An 18,262-nucleotide genomic window follows, 5' to 3' on the forward strand; every position below is an offset into this window, starting at 1 on the left:
AACAACCCACAAAACTTTTCCTTTAACAACTAAAAGAGTAATTGTTACAGTTAGCTAATGTTTTTCTGTTTCAGATTTATATTTTTTCAACCAGCCTTCAAAAGTACAAAGCTGGAAAGAATGTATCTGAATATTAGACACATTCCTAGTCATAACCATTAAAAAAAAAAAAGGCATAATTCTTAGGCCAAAGTACAGTAGAAATACAGGGATCTCATTCCTCAGCTGGAATCCCATTAAGATTACATACATTATGAAATACAATAAACTCTGCAAGGAAATAAAATTAGTTTTTAAAACTAAGAAAAAATATCCTACAGACTTAGACATCTCTAGATAGGATACTCATACCATTTTTGGAAGAAAGAATTAAACCAAAAGAGAATTATCTTCTCCTTAGAGAAACCTAGCAAGACATCTGGAATTTCAATTTCACTGACAGTTCTTTATATGCAAACATGCTTCCTGTCATAAAATGAAGAAGAAAAATAAAAAATTATATTGTAATGAGTTTTTCTATCTAATGCTTCTGGGTCTTGGGCCAAGAGCCACTGATTAACAAAAGTTACTTAGCACTTTTCAGAGAATTATGTATTTATAAAGGAAACCTGTTTCCCCATTAGTTCTAACCAGAAAACTATCCATATGAATGCCAAAAAGACACGATAACAAAATTGGTTTATTAAAAGAATGATAATATTGATATTTTAAACATTTCCCCCAACAGAGCAAAACAAGAGGCTTGGGAAACTATAAACCTACCATCGCAGGTAAAAGTAACTGGTAGCTGAAATCCTTCAATTTCAATGGAGACCTTCACACTAGCATTTTCTCCACATATGTTTCTTTGCAGTGTAACTGGACTTAACAAATAGCCTGGATTTGTGCGGTGATTGGTATATGGAAATTTGGTCTTCAATCTGTTCACAAGAAAGAAGAAGTTAAATTCTTTTTTAGAAAGCTTCATTTGAAGGCTCTGAACAAGGCTTTACATGTTTACAGCCACTCAGTTCTGTGTCTTTGTCCAACTCTAAAGTAGATCATGAACTGCAATGAATGAACTCCCGTTGAAACTCCAAATACCAGCATTTTCCTTTTAAATAAAAGAAACCCAAGGAAAAGGAAGAGATTACTGCCAGGATCTCTTTGATAACATTATCAACACCACCCAAGTACATGCTTGGATGAACGGCATTAAATGAGGTCTTCTGCTTCAAATTTTTTTGCCACACAGTATAATTACAAAAAACGGTACCTTTTAAATTATTGTATAGGCAATGTAGATCTAAAACTGTAATGGTCAAAAGGATAAAACGTTTGTTGCCTTAAAAATTTTTTTCTTCTAAGGTCCTTTTTCCTACAAATGTTATTTTTGGCTGCTAGATGATGAACAAAATATAGACAATGGGTTTTTTTACAATGCTATAAGACCTTTCTTCCCTCAAAGTGATCTCTAGAACTTAGGGAATTGAAAGAACTGCCTGTGAAGGTATTCACAGGAGCAACACAGTTTAAAATTAAATACATGAATGTGGTGTATTGCTCATCTCCAACCAGCAATGCTGTTATAAGACAAAAAGAGATCTAATAACTTCTTTATGCTTGTGAGCTCTTTTAACTGACTTTTTTCTAGAGGTTAGAAGACAGGTGCCAGTCTTCCCATCTGCTTTTCATAGGGCTATGAATAGAATGAATGCTAGAAGTATTGTATACTTGATTCTCTAGAGATTAAAATAATCAAGCCACAGAAGTAGAATAAAACAGCTTGAGCTGACAGAAAAAGGCTCTGGAGAGGTAGCAAATGTAACCATTAGTACACAGACTCTAGAGCTAGACTACCTTCGTTTGAATCCTGAATATACTACTTATTAGCTGTGTGAACGTATGAAAGTTATTAAATTTCCTTGTTGCTTCAGTTTTTTCTTCTATAATCTGGGGGTAATGCTACCATATATCTGATAGGGCTGTTGTGAGAATTATGTGAATTTAGTTCACAAAGCATTTAGAACAGTGCCTAGTACATGGTAAGTGCTTTAACCTTGTCAAACAGATGAGTTAGTGAAGGAATAAAACTGGCTTTTGCACAGAAATCTTAAGCAACACAAAGGATCCAATATTAAAAATATAATACACCTTTTCTTAGACTCAGGTATTCCTTTATAGCAATACAAACACTAAGACAGATGCTCACATCAAATCATAGAATTAATTGTACAAAATGTTAGAGAATGTTTTTACATCTAAGAAGCTTTCAATTTTTAGAAACCCTTAAGGATGACAAAAGTAAAAGCAGAAATTCTTGATGATAGCTCAGACAAGAATTTATTAGACAAAAATCCCAGTGATAAAACTTAGCTTTGCATTTCCCTTTCTTAAAATATAAGTCCTTTCTTTTATACAACAATATGAATGTAAATATGTCACTGAATTGTACACTTAAAAACAGTCAAAATGGTAAATTCTGTTATGTATATTTTATCACAACTTTAAAAATGTTTTTATAATGAGTCCTTTTTATATTTACTTGGCACCATGGAAGATACCAGGTCCAGAAAATTAGTATATTTCCTTTTTCTATAAAATTGACTTTCTAATCTCATGGTTTGTCTGCTTTATAAAAATTGACAAAAAACATAAAACACCTAAGATGTAACATTCCTTACAATTGAGGTTTTTTTGTAACAAAATGTTTAAACTTACAAAATCAAATTAAATTATTAAATGAATAACTGCTGTCTGAGTAAATTATTAACTTTAAATAAGACCAGATAAGGTATTTTTATGGATCCTCTAAGCCACACACAGTTTGGTGTTCTTAAGTAGCTACTTATAAAGAGTATCTTTTTTTAAACTCTAATTTATTTTCTCTAAAATTTCTATTTTCCTGTCACTCAAATAAAAGTCTTTATCTGTTTAATATGGCTCTGCAGTTCACAAAATTCAGTATCTCTATGCAAAAACAAAAATCCTTTATGGAGCCACGTGTGGTGGCTCACATCTGTAATCCTAGAATTTTGGGAGGCCGAGGCAGGTAGATCACAAGGTCAGGAGTTTGAGACCAGCCTGAGCAACATGGTGAAATCCCATCTCTACTAAAAATACAAAAAATTAGCTGGGCATGGTAGTATGGTCATTTAATCCCGGCTACTCAGGACGCTGAGGAAGGAGAATCACTTGAACCCAGGAGGCAGAGGTTGTGGTGAGCCAGGATTACACTACCGTACTCTAGCCTGGGAGAGGGAGTGAAACTCTGTCTCAAAAAAAAAAAAAAGGCCAGTCATGGTGGCTCAGGTCTGAAATCCCAGCACTTTGGGAGGCCGAGGTGGGCAGATCACCTGAGGTCGGGAGTTCAAGACCAGCCTGACCAACATGGAGAAACCCCATCTCTACTAAAAATACAAAATTAGCCAGGCATGGTGGCACATGCCTATAATCCCAGCTACTCAGGAGGCTGAGGCAGGAGAATTGCTTGAACCTGGGAGGCGGAGGTTGCGGTGAGCTCAGATAGCACCATTGCAGTCCAGCCTGGGCAACAAGAGTGAAACTCCATCTCAAAGAAAAAGAAAAATCCTTTATGGTTTATTTTTCTACTTTTGTGTGCTCAATCAGACTAAAATTCTGCACAGATAATCAGTCATGCAAAATCAGAAAATAAAAACAGATAAAAATGAGGGTTTTGAAAGATTTCAACTGAATTAACACTATTCTATAGGAAAGTACAGTCAGCACTCTTTAGAATAAAATTAACCAAAAGCAGAGCTGAAGTCCTTCAAAACATATAGGAAGTTCTTGGGGTCAAGATACTATTATAGGATATAAATATTATATATATTGAATATATGAATATTATATATATGAAGAAAAGAGACCAGAAAGCTATTCAGAAAGACAGGTATAGTGTGAGTTTCTCATTTTATCCTAAAGGACTACAAATAAAGTGGCAATAACTTCTACTGGTATTTAATACTATTAGAAGAACTTTCTCGACCCAGTGTGGTGGCTCACGCCTGTAATGCCAGCAATTTGTGAGGCCAAGGTGGGAGGATCACCTGAGGTGAGGCGTTCAAGACCAGCCTGGCCAACATGGTGAAACCACATCTCTACTAAAAATACAAAAAAATTCTCGGTGTGGTGGGACAAGCCTGCAGTCCTAGCTACTCGGATGGCTGAGGCAGAAGAATCGCTTGAACTCGGGAGGCGGAGGTTGCAGTGAACTGGGATCACACCACTGCACTCCAGGCTTGGGGACAAGAGCAAAACTTTGCCTTAAAAAAAAAAAAAAAAAGAAATTTTTCAGCACCTATAACTAGAAGATATAGCAAGCTTTGTCAATTACGGTAGGTGTAAAAGAAAAAAAAAAGGAAACAACATGTTATAGAATCTTAAGCTGAAAAAGGTCCTTGAAATCACTAGTCCAATTCTTTAATTTCACAGATGAGCAACAACAACAACAACAAAAACCAAGACCTAGACCTGGCACTAAATTCCAAGTCTGCTTTATATTTTACCTTAACTATAAACAAATATCATTCTGACAGCCTGACACTAATTTCATAGCTGAATTTAAATGAATAAAGAATATAAAAAGTAAACAATTGGCTTTCCAATTAAAAGCCTTAATACTTGAGTTTTTTTGAGACAGAGTTTTGCTCTTGTCACCCAGGCTGGAGTGCAATGGTGCAATCTCAACTCACTGCAACCTCTACCTTCTGAGTTCAAATGATCCTCCTGCCTCAGCCTCCCAAAGTAGCTGCAATTACAGGCACCCGCCACTATGCCCAGCTAATTTTTTTGTATTTTTAGTTGAGACAGGGTTTCACTGTGTTGGCCAGGCTGGTCTTGAACTCCTGACCTCAGGTGATCCACCTGACTTGTTTTCCCAAAGTGCTGGGACTACAGGTGTGAGCCACCATGCATGGCCACCTCAATACTTGTTTTAAAAATCCCCTGCAAAATGAACATATTAGAAAAAACAGAGCCACTAATCTCAAAGGACATCTCACCTCAATCTCCAAGGTCACCACAGGGAAACAAGAGAAGTTTCCAGAACATGGCTTCAAAAAACCTGTACTACTTCTTTCTGTTCTAATATCTGTTGCAATCATAGTCTACTAATGAAAATAAAATTACAAAAAGAACTCATTCTCTCTTTAGTCCATTTGTAGTTTCATATCACATAAGTGTGCTTGTGTGTGTGTGTGTGTGTGTGTGCGTGTAAATAAAAACAATCATTTTCAATTAGTGGCATAGTTTGTATAAATAGCTCTAAGATTCAAATGGGAGAAAAAGGTATGTCTCAGAGAGCCTAACTTTTCAACTTGCAAAGCTTAAATGTAGTAGTTACTTAACATGGCCTAACAGAAAAATACAAGGCCTGTTTGGGGAGAGTAACCTTTGCCAAGAAAAAATGACTCTACAGATAATATTTTTTTTCCTAAGGTATTCTGAAGAAAAGAAATGTTGGTTAAAAGGTAACATAAAGGAAGGCAGAGTTTTAATAAAATATCATCAATGGTCCAGAAAGTCTCATTAAATATTAAGTCCTTTAACATTAAAATAATGTACTCAAAATAATCAAAAATGATCTGGGAACCCCAAATCCTGCTATACTTAAAGTAGACCACACTGAAGACAATGCTGGATTCAGATAAAAAATCTCCCAGTGGTGATCTACTTCCCTTTTTTAGATAACAGATCTCTCATCCTCTTGGCCACAAGATTTGTTGTTCCACTCTTTTCTCCTGTGAAATTTTCCTGTCTGGCTAGCTAAGGGGACTCTTTTTTGTCTCTGCTACTGAGACCATTAAATTGCATGGAGGAAAGGCACAGGAAGAAAAGCGAAGAAAGAGAAGGAAAGGAAAGGGAGTGGACAAGGAGAATCGAAGGAAGGAGGGATGATTTATAGCAAGTGAATTCCTGAATCTTGCTGTTAATGAACTCTGCCCCATCCTTCCTCTTCTTGCTATTTGGATTTGTGAACCAAGACATGACCCTTTTTAAGGTCAAGATGGGTCTCTAACACTTGTAACAGAAATCATGACTAATATAGTGCTATAATGGGCATGCTTAACCAGAAGCAAAAGAGAGTTGGTTCTATTATTGATATTACTGAATAGCCAAGTAAACTTCGTTAGGTTACTTCTCTGAGTCTCAGTTTCCTCATCTATAATGAATATTAGACACATTTAAGATTGAGAATACTTTATACATGTGTTTGTCTAAACTTCAGAAAATATATCTGCTCTTGTAAACTTGCCTATTATAATATCAGTTCTTAAATATGTAGAACAGTATTTTGAATGCTAGAAAGTTTATAGCAAAATTAAGTCTCTCTAAAACAAAAGTAGGCATTTTTTAAGTGTACTGAAACTTACAGGTAGGTCATATTTTCACTGGTTATTATAGTATCAGTCTACGGTCTGACCTCAATTTTTTCTTCTAAACATTAAGAAACCTAAGAGAGAAGTTCAACTGTAGTTTGTGGTAACATTCCAATTAACTCTTTGACTTGAAATTTTAGCCACAAGAAGAAAATAATTAAAATTTTTAAAATTTTAGAATTATTAGCACTAGATTGGTTTGCAAGTCAATTTTTCAAACAAACATTTATAAAGAAAAATTCCTTACTTTGTAATGGATTGACAAAAAGCCGCCATCTCCTCATTCTGTACTTCAACTTCCTGAAGAAGAGAACTTGAAGTTGGCAAACTACTGGTCCCATTTGGGTCTTTCTGTAATTAAAAGTGTTTTTATTTTAAAAGTGGAAGATGCACAAAATGCTACACAGCAGCACAAACACATTTTTATGAAAATATGTACAAAGCTATGGAGGTTAAAAAAATATATCAATAACAAATGTTTAAATTGTGTATTTCCATCTTTGTAAAAGTAAGGTATATTAAGCCTTATTTTACTTCATTGGTTTTACTTGCTTAGTAGTAGAAACGGGCTGTATTGGTCAGTAAGAATGGAATGCTAAAAGCCTTTCCATTCAAAATATTCCTAAAATAAACACTTTAGAAATTTTACAGCTAAATGAAATTAAAAGACTACTCTGTTTTAAGAAAATGAAGAGATCAAGCCCATTTGGGACTCTTCTAATAAGCCAGAAATACTATATATTCAAGTAGGCCCCAAATTCCAAGAAAGCAGATGGTTCTTTATGTAAGAGAGAATGGGCATTTTCTAGGTTGATAAACTTATACAAATATACTCACAGTCTCTCAAAAGTTAAGTCTACATCTGGTCAAAAACTGTTTACAACTTTTAGGGATACCAATTCACCACCCAAGCATACAGCAGGGTCCATTAAGAGTGTTTTGATACTACATAAAAGTATTTGATTTGGTGCAAATTTCAAATATAAATTTCCTTTAAAATTAGAATTGGAACATTCTCAATTGAAAATTCAGTGAGAACGAAGTGCAAACCTTTCAAGAGCTGTAACAGATTTCAGTGACCATGGCGCGCGCGCGCACACACACACACACACACACACACACACAAATTTTTTTTGAGACAAGTACTCATTCTGTCACCCAGGCTCACTGCAGCCTTCACCTCCTGAAGTCAGGTGATCCAACTCAACCTCCCAAGTAGCTGGGACTACAGGCATGGGCCACCCCACCTGGCTAATTTTTCCATTTTCTGTAGATACAGGGTTTTGCCATGTTGCCCAGGCTGGTCTCAATCTCCTGGGCTAAAGCAATCTACCTGCTTCAGCACTCAAGATGATTCTGTGTCAGAAAATTAAACTGAAAATTTAGGGCAACAATTCCTTTATGAGTTTCCTTCTTTTAATATATGTCAGAGCCCTTTCTGCTAGAATATGATATACACATTTGGAGAAAAAAATAAATACCTTGAGTTCTACAAAACCCCAATTAAAAGTAACAAGTCTCTTGGGGAAAAGAGAGTTAAGGCAGACTACTGAATTATCAATGTAGCCAAGTATGGTATTGCATACTTGTCCCAGGTACCCAGAAGCTAAATTAAGAGGGTCACTGGAGCCCAGAAGTTTGAGGCCAGCGCAGGCAACATAGTGAGACCCCATCTCTAAAAATAAAAATAAAATAAATTTTTGTGTCAATATAACTCTGTAATCAAGGCCCTAACTAAAACAATAACATGTCCTTATAAAAATACTAGCACAGCTAAATGTCTGCTCCCATTTGCACCAAGCATTACATCCTCTGAAGCCTAAAACTCTGGGGCTCTTGTTTCTCATTTGAGATATGAGTTCTTTAGGGTATATGCTTCTAGTCAACACCAATTGCAATGAAGTTAGAAGTACAGTACCACTGTGGGAAGCTGAGGCAGGTAGATCATCTGAGGTCAGTATTTCAAGACCAGCCTGGCCAACATGGTAAAACCTCATCTCTACCAAAAATATAAAAATTAGCTGGGTGTGGTGACAGGAGCCTGTAATCCCAGCTACTCGGGAGGCTGAGGCAGGAGAATCACCTGAACCTAGGAGGCAGAGGTTGCAGTGAGCCAAGATAGCACCACTGCACTCCAGCCTGGGCAACGAGCAAAATTCTGTCTCAAAAAGTTATACAGAATTCTTAGTGTTTTCCTAATATCTTCATATAGTGCTTGAGGTTTCTCTAAGGTTGTAGGAAGTTTGTTTCTGATTATTTCAAAAAAGTTAATATGTTGGGAAAGATTATGTCTGAACTATTGCTACTTCCCCATTATACTGACAGCAGTCTCATAGTTACCAATCACATATCAATCAATTAGTATTACAGAAGCAACCACTGTGGCAAACAGACTATATTACTCTTAAGAATGGGGTTTTATATTTCCTAGCAAATCCTCTGGTTTCACACTCCAAATCTGCCACAATCTAATCCAATCTTATTTCCCAGAACTTCCCTAAAGATTTCTACGTTCCAGTTAGCTTGAATCATATCCTGTTCCTATAAAACACAAATTGAGCTATCCTGCCCCTGGACCTTTCCTTTCACCTTCCTCTTAAACTTCCCTTACCATATGTGTCAAAAATCTATTAATTTTTTAAGGTCCAACTGAATGCAACTTCATCTACAATGCCCTTCATGATTACTCATAATGAAGGAATTCTTCTCCCTGTACTTCTAAGTACTTAGTCTGAACCAAACATCGTATTGCTATATCCTGTTTTATATTTGTCCTAATGTGAAAACTCCTTGAGAACATGAATAGCATTTCGTCGAATTTTGTAGTTTTGTATCCAGTTTAGAAGCATTCAGTAACTAGTTCAGTGTGAACTTCTGGTTCCCCAAAAACAACTTAAAATTCACTTACATATGTAACAAAACCAGTGAATTTGTCATAGAAATCATAAAATCAAAAAAGCTCTATTAGGTAGGAACTACTATAACTTCCATTTTATGAAAAAAAATGAAGAACAGATTAATTAACTCACAAGGTCATATAGCTAATACAGGCAGAGTGTGAATTTCAACCCAGGCAGTCTGGTTTCAATGCCACATGTTTAATCACCATGTCAATCTGTCTCTCAAAATAATATCCTAAAAAAATTCCTAAAAACACAATGTGAAAAATAACATTGTGACCTTTGTGGGAGCAGTGCTGTGGAAAACCTGAAGCTTTGCTTGACCCAAGAATCATCTGTCCCTGAAGAACTGTTCTTCATGTTTTACTTACTTTAAAAACAGATTCTGAATCTCCTTAGATGGCATCTTAGGATTAAAAAATAATAATAATAGTTGCATTTTTTGCAGTGTCTCTCATGAATTAGGTCCTTCCTTTCATTCAAGTTACGAGTTTGAATTGACAAAAACTGAATATAATAATTACCTAGTCATACATCAAGGTAAGAATAGAATCTGGAAAGTTAACTCAATTGTTTTGTCCATAAAGGGTAAAAAATAGCTAGGCAGCCAATTTCACCTCAAACATTAACAGTTTCAGGTTTTTCCCTCTACTCTTTCTGGAATAAAAAATACATATATTTTACATCCATCCCCTTAACCCATATTCCAATTCCACCCCCAAACTCCACACAAACAAACCAAAGCATCAAATCTCTTTTCTCCATAGATCTTACAGACTTTTCTGCTGTGGCACTCAAGACTTTCTATTTTGTACTGCATTTATACGCAATCACATTTTGTCTCCCCTTTCTAGCCCAAGTTATTGAATGGTGAAGTCTACAAATGACTAATATTTGCAATCCTCACATTGTATACCCACACAAATTTTTTAACAAATAAAGGAGGTATATAAGGCCAGGTGTGGTGGCTCATGTCTGTAATCCCAGCACTTTGGGAAGCCGAGGTAGGTGGATCACAAGGTCAAGAGATTGAGATCATCCTGGCCAACATGGTGAAACCCTGTCTCTACTAAAAATACAAAAATTAGCTGGGCATGGTGGCACACACCTGTAGTCCCAGCTACTCAGAAGGCTGAGGCAGGAGAATCACTGGAACCCAGGAGGTGGAGGTTGCAGTGAGCAGAGATTGTGCCACCGCATTCCAGCCTGGCAACAGAAAAAGGGGGAGCGGTAGGAAAGGGGGAGGGGAAGGGGGAGGCAGCCTGGCAACAGAAAAAGGGGGAGGGGGAGGGGAGGAAAGAACGAAAGATATATGATAATAAGAAAACACTACCAATGTCATTAGCCAATATATGGAACAAAGAAAGAAGTTTGCAGGGGAAGATACAAAGTTCTCGTCTCATTCTGACGCCAGGCTAGAGTGCAATGGTGTGATCTCAGCTCACGCAACCTCCGCCTCCCGGGTTCAAGCAATTCCCCTGACTCAGCCTCCCAAGTAGCTGGGATTATAGGCACGTGCCACCAAGCCCAGCTAATTTTTTGTATTTTAGTAGAGATGGAGTTTTACCATGTTGGCCAGGATGATCTTGATCGCCTGACCTCATGATCCGCCCACCTCAGCCTCCCAAAGTGCTGGGATTACAGGCGTGAGCCACCATGCCCGGCCATTATGCTGTGTTTGAAAATCCATGTAGATGTTTAGGTCATCATTTAGAAATGTTCTACTCCAGAAATATTATATTCTAGAGCTAGGGACAAAGATTTAGGGATCATCCAATTTCTGTAATTTTTTACAGGGAACTCTCTCTCTGTCTGCTAACTGCCATCAGCATCCATCAGGATCACTGAGAGCAAATTCTCAGTCAAAGCGGTCTTTGCCTTAAGCTCCGTTAAGAGAAAACAGTCTCTTGGGAAGCTAAGGGAGACTTAAGGGCCTGTATCTGTGAGGCACAGAACTGGGACATCTCTTTATTTTCATATATATGGAATGGCTTATGCAATTATGAGCTGACAAGTCTCCTCATCCGCACTTGGCAAGCTTGAGACAAAGGAGGGCCAAGGACATAGTTGCAAAACTCAGGAAGGGCCAATGCTTCCGTTTTAGTCCAAAGGCAGGAAAAAAATTGATGATCCAGCTTAAAGGCAGTCAGGCAGGAGGAGTTTCTCCCTTACTCTTGGGCGGGTCATTCTTCAGGCTCTCAACTAATTGGATGAGGCCCATTCACATTAAGCAGAGAATTTGCTTTACCTAGCTGACCAATTCAAACATTAATCCGACCCCAAAACACTCTCATAGACATAAGCAGAATAATGTCTGATCAGATATCTGGACACCCCATAGCCTAGTCAAGCTGACACATAAAATTAACCATCACAGCATCTCAATCATAGACAGCCAAGGAGTCACATCACTGCAAGAGTCTAGATCAGGAGCTTTCAATCCAAGTACATTGGAACCTCAAGAATAAAGCACTGGCCAAGGGAAAACAAGTAAAGAGTTATTAAAGACAACCAAGAACAAAACTTTTGGATGAATGCCTATGTTTAGCTAGATAAAGAAAAAGGAGTCAAAAATCACAGGAAGAAAAATAGGAAGTAGATCTACCCAGGGAAACAGAATAGAGTTTCAAAAAAAGGATATGGTCAATTTTTAAAAAATAAGCAAAAGGGCTCGATGGTGAATATGGTCAAAGGATTGGCAATTCTGCAACATAATGGGAATAAGAGGAGGAGAGCAAGAGACTAGAAAGACAGTGAGTACAAATTCCTTTTTAAAGGGTAGTAACTTTAAGGTCAGGTGTGGCAGCTCATATCTGTAATCCCAGCACTTTGGGAGGAAGGTGGATAGCTCTAGTTCAGGAGGTGGAGACCAGCCTAGGCAATATGGTAAAACCCTGTCTCTACTCTATACAAAACTTAGCCAGGTATGATGGCGTGTGCCTATAGTCCCAGCTACTCAGGAGGTTGGGGTGGGAGGATGGCTTGAGCCCAGGAGACAGAGGTTGCAGTGAGCCAAGGTTATGCCACTGCACTCCAGCCTGGATGACAGATCAAGACCCTGCCTTTAAAAAAAAAAAAACAAACACACACACACACACACAGTAATAACTTTGGGGAGGACAAGAACAAACAGGAACAAGGAAAAAAGTGAAAGAGTTAAGTTTTGGAAAAGGGAAGGAACATCTCTTTCTTTCAAACCAGAAAGATGAGGAAAATGTGAGGTGGGCAGTTCATACATGGATGGTCTTGACCTCAGTTTAAAAGAAAAAAAATGGTACAGAGTTGGCAGAGGTGAATTTGGAGATTTAAGGAAAGTGGTGAAGGTTTAAAATAATTCACAAAAATTTATCAATGAATACTCTGAAAAGTAGTTACAAGAATATAAGGAAGCTTTATTCCTATACAAGTTCAAGGTTCATGCCATATTACCCTGAAATTATATGGAACCCAACACCAAATTTTCAGCAAATGTACTTTAAACATTAAACACATGTTGCTTGTCAGAAGGAAGTTGGTTATATCATTATTTTGACTTTTTTTTTCCCAAAGAAACTTACATGTACTGTTCAAATATACTCAGCCAGACCATGAAAATCACATTTTATTTAACTTTTCCCCTTCATTAAAATTAATAATAGACATTTTGCCAATGGGGATATGTTTAAAATGTTAATACAATTAACTTTTAGAAAGAGTTAACAACCACAGAACTTTACAAAGCCACTTCTATGAAAATAATTTGATCCATTACTAAAATTCTTTGAAATCTGCTCTAAGTAGTTAAATTCATACCTATTAACTAAAAGCCTGATTTAAACTTAAATTGTCAAAAGACAGTTTTAAGTAGCATGTCTTTTCCTGGTTTTGGTCACAAAAAAATTTGAACTAAAGTATTTAGATTATTATTAAGAAAACAAAGGACACTAGATGGAAACAGGAAGTAAACTTGCTGAGGGAGAAGAAAAATAAATACCCTCTGTGTTTTTACCACAAAGCATAAAATTCTTACAGAAAATGAACACTGAAGCATCTACGGTAATTATAAAGCATTGCAATATTACTTTCCAATAAAAAATATGAAGGAAAGGTTTGTATACAGAGATGAATGGTATGTGAAAAATTAAAAGCTCTGTGACAATGAATTGTGCCATGGATTTCCAAAGTCAGCCTATTACCAGTGTCAGTTTATCTCCCTACTTTGGTCTACATCAAACCAAACTTTATCTTCCTGTACACAAACAAAATGATGAAATCTTAGTACTAAGAAGAAGGCTTAGAACTTTTTCACATAAAAATCCTTTCTGAGCTGGGCTCAGTGGCTCACACCTATAATCCCATCACTTTGGGAGGGATCACCTAAGGTCAGTTCAAGACCAGCCTGATCATATGGTGAAATCCCATTTCTACTAAAAATACAAAAATTCACCGAGTGTGGTGGCAGGCACCTGTAATCCCAGCTACTTGGGAGGCTGAGAAAGAAGAATTGCTTGAACCCAGGACATAAAGGTTGAGGTGAGCCAAGATTGCGCCACTGCACTCCAGCCTGGGCAAGAGAGTGAGACTCCATCTCAAAAAAAAAAAAAAAAAAAAAATCCTTTCTGTAGCATTTATAAGAGGTAAATACCAAGCCTCTGAGTAAATGTCTCAAATAATTGTGTTTACAAGTCTTAAATTTAGCTAAAGCTGCCTAACATATTTTAAGTTCGGCCTAATGATTTCGATTTCTGCACATACAGGGAACTGTAACATACTAATTGGATGTGTAAACAAACTGTAACCTACTCTTGTGCCAATCACCAAGTTTCAGCCAATCAAGGGTGGCTAACTGTTCAAAACACATTCAAATAAGGCAAATGTCAAGCCATAACCAATCCAGCTGTTTCTGTACTTCATTTCCATTTTCGGTATGCCACTTTCCTTTTCTGACCATAAATCTTTCACCACATGGCTGCAATGGAGCCTCCCTGAAGCCATTCTGGTTCAGGGGCTACCCAATTTGTGATCTCTTCTTTGCTGAATTAAACTATGTTAAATTTGTCTAACATTCTTCTCTTAACACAACCTGAGAGCAACCATCATGAAATGTCTTTTTATAAGTTCCTTTGTAGTTATTTAACCATGAAACCTGCCTCCTGAATTTTCTTCCCCATTGGTTCTTGTTCTCCTTTTTGGGACAATGAACTTTAAAACTGAGCTACTAAAATGAATTCTCCATTCACAGAAAAAATATACATAAACAAATAGGACTTGTCTGGCCAGGCAAGGTGGCTCACGCCTATAATCCCAACAATTTGGGGGACTAAGGTGGGTGGATCACTTGAGGTCAGGAGTTCGAGACCAGCCTGGTCAATACAGTATAACCTCATCTCTACTAAAAATACAAAAGTTAGCCAGGCGTGGTAGCACACACCTGTAGTCCCAGCTACTCGAGAGTCTGAGCCAGGAGAATCACTTGAACCCGGGATGTGGAGATTGCAGTGTGCCAAGATTGTGCCACTGCACTCCACAGCCTGGGTGGCAGAGGGAACAAACAAACAAATAGGACTTGTTTAATTTTAAGCTTTTCTATGCAATATATTTTAACCTTCAGCCCTAACTACTAGTTATTTCTCTTTATTTTTTAGAGACACGGTCTGTAGCCCTGGCTGGAGTACAAAGGCCTTATCATCACAGCTCACTGAAGCCTCAAACTTCTGGGCTTAAGAGATCCTCCCACCAAAGCCTCTTGAGTAGCTGGAACTAGAGAAGAGCTGTAGTCCCAATGTGCATCACCACACATAAAGAACTTTTTTTTCCATAGACACAGGTCTCCCTACATTGCCCAGATTCGTCTCAAATTCTTGGCCTCAAGCAGTCCTCCCACCTTGGCCTCCCAAAGCACTCGGTTTATAGGCATGAGCCACCACACCCACCCTAGTACCAGTTGTTTCTATTACAATCTAACACCAATTGTCATCTAATGTAACACAAAATAGCATACTTAATATATTTAATATACTGTTTTATACGAGCACCATGACTTTCAGGTATTATACTTCCTGAATTGGTTTAAAAATGTATGTCCAAAATACAAAATCTTTAAAAATAAAAAAAAAAGAAAGAAAAGTCTACTTCCTCTTTCAAATGACGACTTCCCAAATTTTAACTATTATTTCTGAAAGGGATCTAGTCTAGCCAATTTTATTTCATAGGTGAAGAATTTTAGATTCAGTGATTTAACTCCGATTAATACTCTCTTCTTCAGGCAAAATACCTCCAACAGGGTTGGCATAGTGGCTCATGCCTATAATCCCAGCACTTTGGGAGGCCAAGACAGGCAGATGGCCTGAGGTCAGAAGTTCGAGACCAGCCTGGCCAACATAGTGAAAACCTGTCTCTTCTAAAAATAAAAAAATTAGCCAGGCGTAGTGACAGGCGCCTGTAATCCCAGCTACTCAGGAGGCTAAGGCAGGAGAATTGCCTGAACCCGGGAGGCAGAGGTTGCAGTGAGGCAAGATCGTGCCATTGCACTCCAGCCTGGGGAACAAGAGCAAAACTTAGTCTCAGGAAAAAAAAAAAAAAAAAAAAAAGAATACCTCCAACAGTTCCTTAAATGGCATAAGTTATAGACCTGAAAACTATAGTCTTCTCTTTTCAAGACATACTTTTGGCTAGGCACAATGGCTCACACCATAGGGGAGACCTCATCTTTACAAAAACTTAAAAAATTAGCTGGGTGTGGTGGAGTGCACCTGTAGTCAGTCCCAGCTACTCAGAAGGCTGAATTAGAAGAATCATTTGAGCCTGGGAGGTAGAGGCTACAGTAAGCCGTGATCACACTGCTGCACTCCAACCTGGGTCAAACAGTGTGAGATCCTGTCTCAAAATAGACATACTTCAGTTTCCTTACTGGTGGCCCCTCTTAGGATATACTCAAACAAAATTATTAGATGGGGTTTGATTAGAGTATAATGGAATGATGAACACTTCCTCAGTCATGCTGCAGTTAAATTCCCCTAAGACTGGCAAGCAGCCTAAGCCACGTCAATTCAGATAATTCAGATAGCATGCTATCAGTAAAGCTATTGACGTGCTACACTGTAGTAATCTAGCTCCAATCTCTGATTGATCAGCTGATCAAGTCATATTATTGCTTACCTAGTCTCTAACTCAGATCTCTCATAATCCATTTGCTTACTACTCTAATTCTTCCCCTATACTGTAAGATCTAGGAACATGTTTCTGCTAAAACTAATCCTGTCTGGAAGCCTAGTTAATTAATTTCTAGAGTCTGAGCCACTAGCAGCTCTCTGTAACAACCACGTGACTGAATACCCAGATCTTGCTAGGTAAACTTCTTTCTATCTTTAGGAAACTACCCATCCTCATTATTCCTCCAAGATATTTTTTTAAAGCACCCCAAATAAGGAAAATACCAAGATGGTACTGTGACAAATATTTTAGATAAGCAGGAAAAGATATATGTAGGGAGACTTACATGGGTGTCACACCTCTGCCCCACCAAAGGAAAGGGTGGAGAACACATGTGTTGAACTAGAAGTGACCAGTCTAAACTAAAAAGGTCAAGCTGAAGCAGGAAGTTGAGTTTTGCAATGAAAGCATTAGCAACCTATGCTTTGGGTTTTGAGCAGAAAAGAAACTGTTCCCAGGGTACTCTGTTTTTATACTTTGCTATTTGTCTTGTCATTTTCCCAACTTTATAGGCTCCTAAAGTATGAAGAAACTTTAAAGTTATCTAGTCAAGAGATCCCAAATGTGGGTCTAAGGGAGTAACACATTTGCTGCATCAGAGTCACTTAGGGTAAGTTTTAAAAAAACAGGTATCTTCCCCCTGAAATTTCATACTGTCTTTTGGCACCCCTTCCCCGAAATGAGGACTGAGTAGGCCTAAACTCCATAGGACACTGCGACATATAACTAAATTTGGGAAGCCATTTGAACCATATTTGAATATCTCATATGACAGGGAACTTACTCCTTCCAAAATAACATGTTGTATCACTGAAGGGCTGGCTGGGATCAGTGGCTCATGCCTGTAATTCCAGCACTTTGAGAGGTCGAGGCAGGCAGACCACCTGAGGTCGGGAGTTCAAGACCAGCTTGACGAACTTGGAGAAACCCCATCTCTACTAAAAACACAAAATTAGCTGGGTGTGGTGGTGCATGCCTGTAATCCCAGCTACTCAGGAGGCTATGGCAGAAGAATCACTTGAACCTGGAAGATAGAGGTTGCGGTGAGCTGAGATCACACCATTGCCCTCCAGCCTGGGCAACAAGAACGAAACTCTGTCTCAAAAAAAAAAAGGGACGGCTTTTAAAGTCAGATGGGTTTGAATGTCAGAACTTTGCTTCTTACAAACAGTTCCGTGGCCCTCTCTTTGACCTCCAACTTGTTATGGCAATTTTCAAATATACACGAAGTAGAATAATAGAATAAACACCCAGGTATCCATCATTGGCTTCAACAATTATCAACATAGAGCCAATCTTCTTTCATCTATAAGCCCTCCAAACCCCAATACCTAACTTGATTTTATTACATTTCATTTGTAAATGCTACAGTATATATCTCTAAATATAACTCATTTAATTATTTAATTAACTGCAATACCATTATTATACCAAAATATTAACAATAATTCCTTTTTTTTTTTGAGATGGAGTTTTGCTCTTGTTGCCCAGGCTGGAGTGCAATGGCGCAATCTCCCCTCACTGCAACCTTCATCTCCTGAATTCAAGCCATTCTCCTGCCTCAGCCTCCCGAGTAGCTGGGATTACAGGTGCCCGCCACCACACCCGGCTAATTTTTGTATTTTTAGTAGAGACGGGGGTTTCACCATGTTCGTCAGGCTGGTCTCGAACTCCTGACCTTGTGATCCGCCCGTTTTGGCTTTCCAAAGTGCTAGGATTACAGGTGTGAGCCACTGCACCCGGCCAATAATTTCTTTTAACTTCTTTACAACTTAGCTTCCTCAACTGTAA

General features: G+C 38.0%; 1 protein-coding gene across 3 annotated transcripts in view; it reads right to left on the minus strand.

Annotated features, from left to right (window-relative positions):
• Positions 1 to 18,262, minus strand: part of PIK3C2A (phosphatidylinositol-4-phosphate 3-kinase catalytic subunit type 2 alpha) — a 121,686-nt gene that overhangs the window by 63,627 nt on the left and 39,797 nt on the right. For all 3 annotated transcript variants that reach the window (XM_054241453.2, XM_002807318.6, XM_054241452.2), the window contains 2 exons: positions 6,628 to 6,731; positions 763 to 920 (listed from right to left, as the gene is read on the minus strand). In XM_054241453.2, the coding sequence (XP_054097428.1) occupies positions 763 to 920; positions 6,628 to 6,731 (262 nt within the window). The remainder of the gene's footprint in view (positions 1 to 762; positions 921 to 6,627; positions 6,732 to 18,262) is intronic.

Source organism: Callithrix jacchus, chromosome 10 (genome assembly GCF_049354715.1).
Source record: "Callithrix jacchus isolate 240 chromosome 10, calJac240_pri, whole genome shotgun sequence".
In the NCBI taxonomy this organism is placed as follows: Eukaryota; Metazoa; Chordata; class Mammalia; order Primates; family Cebidae; genus Callithrix; species Callithrix jacchus.